The sequence below is a fragment of the Lithobates pipiens genome, unplaced genomic scaffold, assembly GCF_037356315.1.
Source record: "Lithobates pipiens isolate NorthernLeopardFrog02 unplaced genomic scaffold, aLitPip1_a1.2 Scaffold_25, whole genome shotgun sequence".
NCBI classification, from domain to species: Eukaryota; Metazoa; Chordata; class Amphibia; order Anura; family Ranidae; genus Lithobates; species Lithobates pipiens.
The window spans coordinates 82800546-82813155 of NW_027507787.1; the positions used below are offsets into that span (position 1 = coordinate 82800546).

At 42.0% G+C, this 12610-nt stretch overlaps 1 protein-coding gene across 2 annotated transcripts in view; it reads left to right on the plus strand.

Moving 5' to 3' along the window:
* The window catches only part of BMPR1A (bone morphogenetic protein receptor type 1A), a 215010-nt gene that overhangs the window by 157513 nt on the left and 44887 nt on the right, over window positions 1-12610 (plus strand). For both annotated transcript variants that reach the window (XM_077454608.1, XM_077454610.1), the window contains exons 5-6: window positions 2139-2241; window positions 10396-10495. In XM_077454608.1, the coding sequence (XP_077310734.1) occupies window positions 2139-2241; window positions 10396-10495 (203 nt within the window). The remainder of the gene's footprint in view (window positions 1-2138; window positions 2242-10395; window positions 10496-12610) is intronic.

Sequence of the window (12610 nt, forward strand, 5' to 3'; positions counted from 1 at the left end):
TGCGATTTTACCAAAAATATGTAGAAGAATACGTAATTGCCGATTTATTGATTGGTTTGTGCAAAAGTTATAGTGTTTACAAAATAGGGGATAGTTTTATAGCATTTTTATTTTTTTTTAATTTATTTTTTTACTAGTAATGGCGGCGATCAGCGATTTTAATTGTGACTGCAACATTATGGCGGACACATCGGACATTTTTGACACATTTTTGGGACCATTGTCATTTATACAAGAATCAGTGCTATTTAAATGGACTGATTCCTGTGTAAATGACACTGGCAGTGAAGGAGTTAACCACTAGGGGGCAGGGATGGGTTAAGTGTGTTTTTTTTTTTTTTTTTTTTGTAGGGGGGTGTGGCTTGGCGTCTGTCATCACCGATCGTCTTTCCCTATAACAGGGAACAGATAATCAGTGACAGCCTTAGTAGGAAGCACGGGGAGAGGTTTGTTTACACAGACCTTTTTTCGTTCTTCAGCTCTTTGACCCGATTGCCGGACACCAGTGGCGATCGGGTCCGCTGGTCCCACGGCAATGGTCACGGAGCTCAGGACTGGGTCGGGAGCGTGCCGCCGGCGTGCTCCCAGACCACGGCTGAGCTCTTAAAGAGCGACGTACAAGTACATGCTTGTGCCCAGCCGTGCCATTCTGCCGACGTGTATGTGCAGGAAGCGGTCCTTAAGTGGTTAAAGTGGTTTTAAGAGTAGAAGCTGTTTTTTATACCATAATGCATTCTGTAATTTCTCAATTCCAGTCCTCAAGGTGCACCAACATGTCATGTTTTCAGGATTTTCCTCAGATGAAATAGCTGTGGTAATTACTAAGGCAGCAAAACAATGGAAAGCCTGAAAACATGACCCGTTGGTGCACTTTGAGGCTGGGTTCACACCGCTGCGGCTCGGAGACCCGAATGTGATTCGCACCGCACCGCAGTGCAAATCACATCCGATCTCTGTGCGATGCGAGTTCAGCCATACAGATAGTATGGCTGAATTCGCATCGCACCCGCCGCAAACTCGCACGGGTTGTAAAACCGTGAATACTACTGCATTACTGTATACTATTCACATTGTGATGCTCATTTAATAGAAATAAACCCCATCCTATAGGTTTATTACTTTACATTACTGGAGAGTGCAAAATCTGGTGTAGCTCTGCATGGTAGCCAATCAGCTTCTAACTTTAACCTCTGACAAAAACTTGGAAGCTGATTGTTTTCTATGCGGATTTGCACCAGATTTTGCTCTCCCAGTTTTAGTAAATCAACACCTATTATTGTACCCAGTCATGTTACTTATCTGTTGCCAATTAGCGTTACTGTTCTTCCTTTTAAGTACCATGTACATTGCCAGATTTATTTTGCCCTGTCCCAACTTTTGAGACTTATTGCAGCCATCAATTTCAACATTTCCACCTTTTTTATTTATTTATATATTTTTTTTTTTTACATAAAATGGTACATTTTCTCGGTTTAAACATTTGATATGTTTTCTATTTTATATTGTGAATAAAGTAAGTGTTTATGAAATTTGCAAACCAATACATTGTAGTTAATGTAAAGTAATAAACCTATAGGATGGGGTTTATTTCTATTAAATGAGCATCACAATGTAAATAGTATACAGTAATGCAGTAGTATTCACGGTTTTACAATTTAGGCATATGCTGACACCTAGTGGCCTATATTATGTATTCTGCAGAGCAGCACTCCTGAATGGATATATGTAAAGGTGTGACTGAAATATACCTTACTGAATGAAAAGAGAACAATTAACATCGTGAAGTATGTTTGTGCGTTCACATAGCTTTCTGTGCATGCTTCTGCATCACTAACCAGCAAAAAGCCAAAGAAAATATCCAGTAATCTGAAAGGGGGAATTTTTGGAATAGAAATTTAACTCAACTTTTCTTGAAGTCTTGATTGTGAAGATTAATCTTTCCAAAAGTCCCCCATCACTCATGCAGTAGCATATTAAGGAGACAATTAATTCTAAGAATCTTTTGGGAAAAAAGTTCAATGTTTATTAAATAGTGTCCCCTGTAGACTAAGCAATATTCTTGTCACCTGCTGTTGAACTAGGGTTCATAGGATCTTTTACACATTTAACTTGGTAATTTAATATCTTGTTTATTGCAGTACAAATGGACATTGCTTTGCAATAATTGAGGAAGATGAACATGGAGAACCTGCAACAACATCTGGTTGTATGAAGCTTGAAGGCTCAGACTTTCAATGCAAGGTAGGATCATCCATCTTGTGTAAGTTCATATTTTTGGAGCTTTAAGTGTGTGTAGGACACTGAAAAGTTTGTCTCTTGCCAATCAAGTGGTTGACAGGTATGACTTTCAAAAGCACGTATATACAGCTTAGATCACGTGTTGCATTGTCCTATAAGCTAGTTTTTTTTGTTTGGGCTTTTTTTATAGTCTGCTCACATAATTTGTAATAAAAACATCATTGCCATTCCGAAGCTTCCCTCCAACCACTTTGCATATTTTATATATACTGTGAATCTGTACTTGCCAAATATTCAGCAGAAATCTTGCTTTGCAAAGTCTTGCTGCAGATGTTTTTATTATTTTTTTTTTTTTTTTGAAAACTGACATTTTATTGAAATTTCAAGGGAAACAAAGAAATCAAAGAAGGAACAATAAGGCACAGGTAATAAAAGTAAACGGTCACAGACCACAGTAAGGAAAGGCAGAGAATACAGCATTGCATCAACTCAAGCATTACATTACAATGACACTCAGTTACCGGGAGAGTTAGATTCCTGCAGCCTGCTACCGGTCAATTTTAACAAATCTTTCAGTGACCAAAAAAAGAAAAAGGGAGCTTAAGGAGAAAGAAGGAAAATAGGAAAGGTGAACAAAGACACGAAGAGTCGTGCGAACAGCCCTAGAATGGGAGAGAAAAGGTGCAGATTAGAAAAAGAGAGAAATGAAAAGGGAAGTAAAAGAAAGTAAAGTAAAGGACACCCCTCCGACCCACCGACCCCTCGCCCCCTCCCCCTCCACACTCAGAAGGCGGGTGCCTCCATCCTATCCCAAAGATCCCATACCTTGTTATGTTTGTCAAGCGTGTTATTTAGGGAAGCTGTAAGATATTCCATACGCCTGACATCTCTAATTCTAGTGTGTAACTCAACTAGTAAAGGAATCTCCCGTTTCTTCCATTTTAGGGCAATTAGGCAGCGCCCAGCCGTCAACACGTGGGCTAATGGGGATTGGGAGGATCGGGAGAATGTGGCAGGAGGGAGGCCCAGGAGAAACAGCTTGGGGTCTAACGGTATTTGTGCTTCAAAAATGGTACATAATAAGGCCCTAACCATTTCCCAATAGGGGACAACTCGTGGATATGTCCAATAAATATGGAACAGTGTCCCAACTGCACCACGGCAGCGCCAACAGCGGGAGTCCGCGGAGGGGTAAATAGAATGGAGCAGGGACGGAGTTTGATACCAATGCAGCATAACCTTGTATTGATTTTCCTTATATAAAGTGCAAACAGAGCTTTTAGCTGCACGTGACCAGACCCGCTGCCAGGTCTCCAAAGGCACGGCCTCCCCCAAGTCCCTGTCCCATTTATCCATATACGCGTGCCGCGGTTCCGTCATAGAGGAATCTGCTATTAGAATTTGGTAGGTACGTGAGATCATGCCCTTCGGAGACGAGCCCTCCAGGCATACCTTTTCAAACTCAGTTAAAGGGGAGAATTGTAGGGTCGGTGTAAAAGATTGTGCAAAATGGCGGATCTGCAGGTAGCTATAGAATGCTTGTTTAGGTAAATCATATAAATCCTTTAATTCCTGGAATGATCTAAATAACTTAGTCCTATTGTCCACCAGCTGACCAAAACGAAAGAGACCTCTACTAAACCAGGGTTGGGACATTCGAGATGTCAGACTATCCGGAACAGTGGGAGTAAACAAAAAAGAGGTGGCCAGGGAGGTTGGGGAGGACAGCGGATACACTTTTTTGGAGCGGAGCCATAAAGTGCGAACCAGCGCTATTGGTCCCAATGATTGATATTTACTAAGGCTAATGTCCGTGCTCCACAACATGGAGTTAGGATGTGTAGGGGCCAACCACAACTTCTCGATTTGGGACCAGCGGTTATAGGCGTGTAGCGTACTCCACGAAGCTATCGGTCTAAGTTGGGCCGCTAAATAATATTTGGTTATATTGGGGAAGGCTAGACCCCCCTGATAGCGTGGGGCAAATAGTACAGACCGTGCTAACCGGTGTCTTCCATAGTTCCAAAAAAAAACGTAGGTCACCCTGGAGCGACCGAAGGTGCGCCAGAGGGATAGGGATGGGTAGAGTCTCGTAGAGGTAGAGAAGTCTAGGGAGGATGGTCATCTTAATGGTCGCTAACCTGCCAAAGAGGGACAGTTTTAATAATTTCCATTTGGCCAGGGACGCCCTAATGTCCTTAAAAAGTTGGGGGAAATTAGCTTTATATAGAGTCTTAGGACGTAGTAAGATGTACCCCCAGATATTTTAGAGAGGATGTCTTCCAAGCGTAGTGAAAGGAGTGAGATAGAGTGGACAAAGTCCTCTGGGTCATATTAAGGGGAAGGGCTTCCGTCTTTGAATTATTAATTTTGTAGCCCGAGAGAAGGCTGTAAGCGTCCAATTCTTTATGGAGATTCGGCAGGGAAACATGTGGCTGAGTCAAGGATAGGAGGACATCATCCGCAAACAGGGACACTTTAAAGTCCCTTGTCCGGACCGGGATGCCATGAATGTTCGGGTTTAGCCTTATACGGGCGGCAAGGGGTTCGATGCACAGGGCATACAAAAGAGGGGATAGAGGGCATCCCTGCCGACTTCCATTAGTGATAGGTAGCGCGGGAGAGAGGGCAAACTAAGTCCTAACCAGTGTCTGCGGGGACAAGTAGAGGTGAGAGATAGCCTGTAGGAAAGGGCCCTCCACCCCCGCCCTCCGGAGCGTGGCGAACAGGAAGGGCCAGCCTAGGCTATCGAAGGCCTTTTCGGCATCCAAACTAAGGAGTATTGCTTCCGTATTGTTCCTGTTCGCCACCTCCATGAGGTCAATCACTCTCCTGGTATTATCCCCTGCCTGACGGCCGGGGATGAACCCCACTTGGTCTTTATGTATCAATGAGGGCATAAAAACATTCAGTCTGTTGGCCAATAACTTAGTAAAAATTTTTAAATCCGAATTTAGGAGAGCTATTGGCCTATAATTAGAGCATAGAGTGTGGTCTTTCCCAGGTTTGGGAAGCACGGTCAGGAAGGACGTTTGCATATCCCTCGGGATGGTTGTCGTGCACATGAAAGCATTAAATAGTGAAGTAAGTCGGGGAAGCAGGATCGGCAGAAAAGATTTATAGTAAAGGTAGGGCAGGCAATCAGGCCCAGGAGTCTTGTTGTTAGGGAGGGCTTTAATTATGTCCTCTACTTCCTCATCTACAACTGGAGAGTTAAGGCTAGTTAGAGCCGTGGGAGACAGCCTTGGGAGGTCGCTGCAGATGTTTTAACTGAAGCTGCTGCCTGTTCACTTCCTGAAGGCATACCTTTAGCTCTGTGGCCCTGCAGCTTCTATTGACCCTCTTATGACTCCCCTCCCTTCCTGGCAAACTCCCAAGAGAGAGAGCTGTGAATGATATAAGCTTAGGCGTATGAGCAGACAAGAAAGAGGAAGTGGACTGTATAAGGTATTTACTGGCAGAAAAAAAGCTTTTCTATCTAAAGTTAAAGCCACAAAGGCAGAACAGTTAATAGATGGAAGGGAAAAAAAAAATGATTGAAGGTCCACTTTAACCACTTCAGCCCCGGACCAATTGTCAGCCTAAGGACCAGAGGTCTTTTTAAAATTTCGCACTGCACTGCTTTAACTGGTAATTGCGCGGTCATGCAATGTTGTACCCAAACGAAATTTGCGTCCTTTTCTTCCCACAAATAGAGCTTTCTTTTGATGGTATTTGATTGCCTCTGCGATTTTTATTTTTTGCGATATAAATGGAAAAAGACCGAAAATTTTGAGAAAAAATGATATTTTCTACTTTTTTGTTATAAGAAAAATCGAATAAACTCAATTTTAGTCATACATTTAGGGCAAAATTTATTCAGCCACATGTCTTCAGTAAAAAAAAATGTCAATAAGCTTATATTTATTGGTTTGCGCAAAAGTTATAGCGTCTACAAACTAGAGTACATTTTCTGGAATTTACACAGCTTTTAATTTACGACTGCCTATCTCAATTCTTAAGGGTGCTAAAATGGCAGGGCAGTACAAACCCCCCCCCCCAATGACCCCATTTTGGAAAGTAGACACCCCAAGGAAGTTGTGGAGAGGCATGTTGAGCCCATTGAAATTTTTATTTTTTTTGTCCCAAGTGATTGAATAGTGACACAAAAAAAAAAGTTTACAAAAAATTGTCACTAAATGATATATTGCTCACACATGCCATAGTTATATGTGGAATTACACCCCAAAATACATTCTGCTTCTCCTGAGTATGAGGATACCACATATGTGGTACTTTTTGGGAGTCTAGCTGCGTACGGCACCCCGAAAACCAATCACTGCCTTCAGGGTTTCTAAGGGTGCAAATTTTTGATTTCGCTCCTCACTACCCATCACAGTTTTGAAGGCCATAAAATGCCAAAATAGCACAAACCCACCCCCAAATGACCCCATTTTGGAAAGTAGACACCCCAAGCTATTTACTGAGAGGCATGTTGAGTCCATGAAATATTTTATATTTTGCCACAAGTTGCAGGAATTTTACAATTTGTTTTTTTTTTTTTTTTTGCACAAAGTTGTCACTAAATGATATATTGCTCACACATGCTATGGGCATAAGTGAAATTACACCCCAAAATAAATTCTGCTGCTTCTCCCAAGTACGGAAATACCACATGTGGGGGACTTTTTGGGAGCCTAGCCACGTAAGGGACCCCGAAAACCCAGCGCTGCCTTCCGGATTTAAATCTAAAATGCTACAAAAAAAAACTGTTAGCGATCGCAGGGATCAGGCCTGACTCTGCGATCGCTGCAGTTTAGTGTGTTTAGTGTTTTGTAAGTGACAGTGATAGATCGATACTGCACTTGGGTGGGCTGGGCAGAGGGGCAAAACGCAGGTGCTAGCAGGTATCTGGGCTGATCCCACTAACTGCGTTTTTTTGGAACCCTAAACTGCTGGGGATGCTAGTATAGATCTTATCAGATATTGATCTGTTCAGATTCTATACCACTACGGGAGGTTTATGCTTTGCGTGTGGGTGTTAGCGGTACTGGCACTAACCTAGCGCTGCCTGGGGCGACGCAGACCCTGACCCTAAAACCTAATTGATATCACCCGCCGGGTGATCAGGGGTTTAAACCTTTATTGGGTAATAAATGGTGGGTGCCCTGATGCTATAAAAAGCAAACTAACCAGAATCACCCGTAACACTTGTGTGCCTGTGATTTGTGTGCCTGTGTGTGCCTACATGTCAGTGTAGTGTTGGTGCACACTTACTTTCTGTCTTCTCTTTGTAGTCCGGTCAAAAAGACCGCCCCGAGGAGAATGACATCACTTCCTCCCTGCCTGTGTATACAATACACAGTGGGAGGAAGCTTCTCATTCGCCAGGAGTGATAGAGAGGGGGTGGCCAGAAACCAACGGCCATCCCCTCATCCCGGATCACTCCTGCAGCGAAAAGGACCGCCGTATCCAGCGGGAGGGGGTCCGATCAGACCCCCCACCCGCTGGAAGGCAGGCACGTACATGTACGTGCTTGTGCCTGTACGTGCCATTGCAATGACGTACATTGGCAATACGGCGGTCCTTAAGTGGTTAACCACTTCAAAACTGGACACTTATACCCTTATATCCTGCCCAGACCAATTTTCAACTTTTAGTGCTCTCACAAAGTGGTCAATTTATGAAATTTTTCTAACGCATGGCATATATGTAGCAAAAATACAACCTAAAATATATTCTGCTGCTCCTCCTTAGTGTGGAGGAGCATAAATTACACACATAATTTCAGGTCTTGGAGCACCAGGACAGTGGAATTATTCACAAAATGACCCTATTTTGGAAAGCAAACACCCCAAGGTATATTCTATGAGGCATGGGCTGCAGATAGGTACTCTCATAATCTGATGGGCTGGGGACAGGTACTCATTACTACCCGGTATAATGAGGCCACCTTTTAGGTTTAGTAAATATCTCCTAAACTTGCACCTTTTAGGAGATATTTACTTTAGCAACTCTGATGAGGTCACTGGCGCATGCTCACTGCGCTCAAGTCAGTGTGCTGTCCATAGAGAGCCATGCCATGACCATCGCTCCCGGGCTCATGCATGTAAATGTCATGGCTTGCCCAGTCAAATGGCCACAGGCTGCAAACCTGGTATGAAGACTGGGTGAAGATGGAAGCCCTGGGGAAGCCATGACAGCGCTTCATTGGATGACTGTTCTTGGTTAAGTCTTTCATAATGTGCGAGTAAAGGATTTCTTTTTTTTTTTTTTTTTTTTTTTTTTGGGCAGTTTATTACCGCTTTAACTTTTTTTCAAAAGGTATATAAAGTATTGCATTTTAATATTATGTGGTCTATTATTTAGTCTTCTATCTTGCTAGGTCCATCTGCCATGTCTGTTAACTGGATCACGGTGAAATGTATACACTAATCTAGGTGATTCAGAACAATGACTCACCCCTAATAGGCTTTTTTAATGTTTTAAATGTGTATTTCTAACAAAATGTATAAATTATTCCTGAATAAAAAAAATAGGTTCAAAATGTATTTTTCCCTTTTTTAGAACCCCATCCATCTCCCGTACCCTTACCCCTCCTCTCATACCCTTACCCCTCCTCTCATACCCTTACCCCTCCTCTCATACCCTTACCCCTCCTCTCATACCCTTACCCCTCCTCTCATACCCTTACCCCTCCTTACCCCTCCTTCGTTATTCAGTTCAGATTTTAGACATCATCTGAAACAGAATTTTTAGTTGTGGGGTTATACTTCCCAATGTTAAATCTTAAAGGGATGCAGACTGCAGCTTTTCTCATCAGAACATGAAAAGTACATCAATTGATTATAATGGACTAGTTACTCTCATTTAGAATCTGTGTTCAAAGGATATTTTGGAACACACAGCTCTTTCTAGAAAGCAGGAAAAGACCGCCATCTGCAACAGTATTTGCAATTTAAAGTGAAAGGAAACAAAAAAAGCTAACCTTCGTGGTTGCCTGTATTTTACCTTGCAAGTGTATAAGGTATACTTGGTCCAGTCAAAAGTGGGTATGAAGGCTTCTCGGAAGAGATAGATGCTGTAGAAGATTGTGTGCCCTTCTCTGAAGTCACTCAAGGTCTACCGTACTACGAGTTTCTACATGTAAAACTTTATTTGCAAGGTGACATACAGCCAACTATAAAATTTAGGCTGGCCATACACGGTTTGAATCTTGGCAGTTTCAGCAGGAACCGTCAGATTCAAACCATTAATGGGCACGCTAAATGTACCAAGTTGATTGATCAACTTGGGTACTACCAGCCTGCTGGATTCTCTTACGATTATCACTAGTGGCTGCTACAGCTGCTAGTGATGGATTTTTCACAGTGAGGATGGCTTCCCCCGTTGCAGCAGAAAACAATGGCCTGGCAGGAGGGATTCACTGTCACACACTTTTGATGGGGAGAATCGAGCAAATTTCTTTCTCTTCTTTCACTCTGTGGTTGCAGTAAAGACATTTGCTCTGTATATGGCCGGTCTTGGCACATTTTTTTTGTTTTCTTTCGCTTTTAATTGCATGTGGTGTACTCCTAGGTGTGCCCTTTCTTTTAGACATTTTCTTGCAGTACCTTCTAATATTAGCCTGAAAATCAAGGATTTGATGCAAACAAAATAACTTTACTCATTTGCACCAGTTCAAACTAATGTTACTGATTCATTATTTAGAATACAACTGTCCCATCAAGTTGTTAACCGTTTCTAAGACTGCTCACAAGGTCATTCACAACGCTTTTTGGCCAATAGAAGAGCGATTTTAACCCCCAAAAAAGGATTAAAAACCAAGTTTTGTGGCGCTTCCGAACTGCTTTTCAGGTGCTTTGGAAGTGCTTCCCATTTATTGCAATGGGCAGAGGTATTTTGGGAGCGCTCCAAACCTGCCCCAAAGATGCTGCTTGCAGGGCTTTTCCCAACGTTGCTGTTAGCGCATCACCTGGGTGTGAAAGCACCTATTGCAGAGAATGGGAGGCAGTTTTCAGGTGCTATTTATAGCACTAAAACATCTGAAAACTGCCTCGGCGTGAAAGGGGTCTTAAGGGACAATATTGGATACATTTATGATTCTAAACTTGCGTTATTTTTGTGTTCAGAAATTAGGAACATTAAAATGGAATAATTTTTTTTTTTCACTCGCAGGATTCGCCAAAGGCACAGTTACGGAGAACAATTGAATGTTGCCGAACTGACTTCTGCAATAAGGATTTGCGACCAACATTGCCCCCAAATGGGAGGACAGGTAAAATACTGATAATCTGTACGCAAGAGGGTTTTCTGAAATGTTTAGTTATTTAAGCAAAAATTACATAACAGGACTTTTAAGGTGTGACACAGACATAAAATGCTTATTCTTTAATAATCATTGCAGACCTAAAACATATATGCAGACATACAGGATACCTAAAAATATAGCTTTGCACTTAAGTTACACGAGTAATAAAAGTACAGGAATGTATTGCTTATTAAAGTGGTTGTATACGCTTTTGTTACATTTTTAACTACAGGTAAGCCTATAAGGTTTACCTGTAGGTAAAATGAATATCTCCTAAACCTTTACTGTTAAGGAGGTATTCGCTTTTTATGCATGCGCTGACGTCAGCGGAGCATGTGTTGTGAAGGTCCAGTTGACGCTGCCGACAAGGAGCATGGTCGGCAGTGACGTCATTGCGGCCCTGGCCACTCACAGCGCCAGAGCCACGAACCCAGAAGACACGCCGAGGTTAACATGTCGGCTCCCTCCGCGGAGACCAGGATCGGATGCCGACTCCTCGTTCTAAGGTAAGTATCTCATAAAGAGCGAGTATGCTGTGTCAAATAAGACTTCGCTACATTCTGTTTGAGCTAGTCTCTTTAGGCAGCCCTCCACATTGGCACATCCGCGGCGGTAGCTTTGGAGACTGCACCCTGATTCTGCTGGATGGAAGATTTCAGGGCCTGCATGGGATGTGACCTATGGACCTGGATTCTGCTTCTTGCACTTTCCAAACCTGGAACTGTCACTGTATTAGCAGCAGACCGCTTTCCATGTCCAAAGTCGTCACACATTCTCTGATGTGACCCAGTTTTTGTGGAGTTATTTATGGGTTGGCCATATGGGCTGAGCATTGGGCAATACTTCAGTAGTTTAAAACTATTCTGAGCCAGACACTGTGGTTTCTTCAACCCAAAAATGAACTTGTGCAGTACCTCCTAATAGCCTAATTACTATTTACTGGTCTACCTAACCATTTGTATGCAAAGCTCTCAATATATGCCAGTTTGTAAATTTTAGATTGGTTTCTTAATAACGTCCAAGTAGTTCCAAATTGTCTTTCACAGCTTTTCAACTGCTGACGATTATAGGCTGTTCAAACACATGCATGTAGTGGGCATTTAAACAGACCGTTTCTGTGCCCATTGTGTGCATATCGTTGGTAAATTGTGTGACTAGCAGAGACATTGACTCTACTACAATTAGTCAAGGTACATTTCCAGGATTTCTTGAAATCCTCTGATGGGTTCTTACAAGTGGGGAAGATATGTAAACGGAAACCCTGAGGAATAATATCCATTTTTATGTATCTCGAAATATGCCACTTTAGTAGGGATTTTTGGATTATTTATTCAACAGGCGGTACAAAGATTTATTTTAAACACAAAGTGGGATGAGAAAGCAATAATTACCTAGTCAGTTCCAACCGTTTAGCTAGTAATAGAATTTAAGCCATAGCAAACAAAATAATAGCACATTAAAAAGGCTCCAAGTGTGTTATATACCTGATCACAATATAAGAGAAAGTGCTAAGCTTTGATTAGATTAGCTGATACGATGATGCCTACATAAAAAAAAAGTTATAGGAAGAGAAGAATTTTGGGGCAAATTGACTTTCTTGGTGCCATCAAAGACATTATAACATATTAAAAGTTAATAACAAGCATCATTTATTTTAAATTATTAAAATAACCTAAAATCATAGCAAAAAAAATGTTATATGTTCACACAATTTCTCAGGGCTAAACTATTGTTCCCATAATAGTGCCTTCCAGCACCAAAATTCTATTAATACATGACGGAAACAAACATAGTCAGCCAGTCTGTACACGTTTTACGGATTGCTTGCTTCTCCAGGAGTATTTCAGGGAATTCAATTTCTGCAGAAAGATCAAAAAGGCAAAAAAAAGTGGATAGTGATGGTAAACAAGTTAACGTATTTATCGGCGTATAACACGCACCCCAAGTTTAGGAGGGAAGTTTAAGGAAAAAAACCTTACATTTAATTGCCCATCAATGCAGCCTTGTCAGTGTCCGTCTGCAGCCTTGTCAGTGTCCGTCTGCAGTACTGCACAAAGCAAGCTAACAATATAATTCCAGATT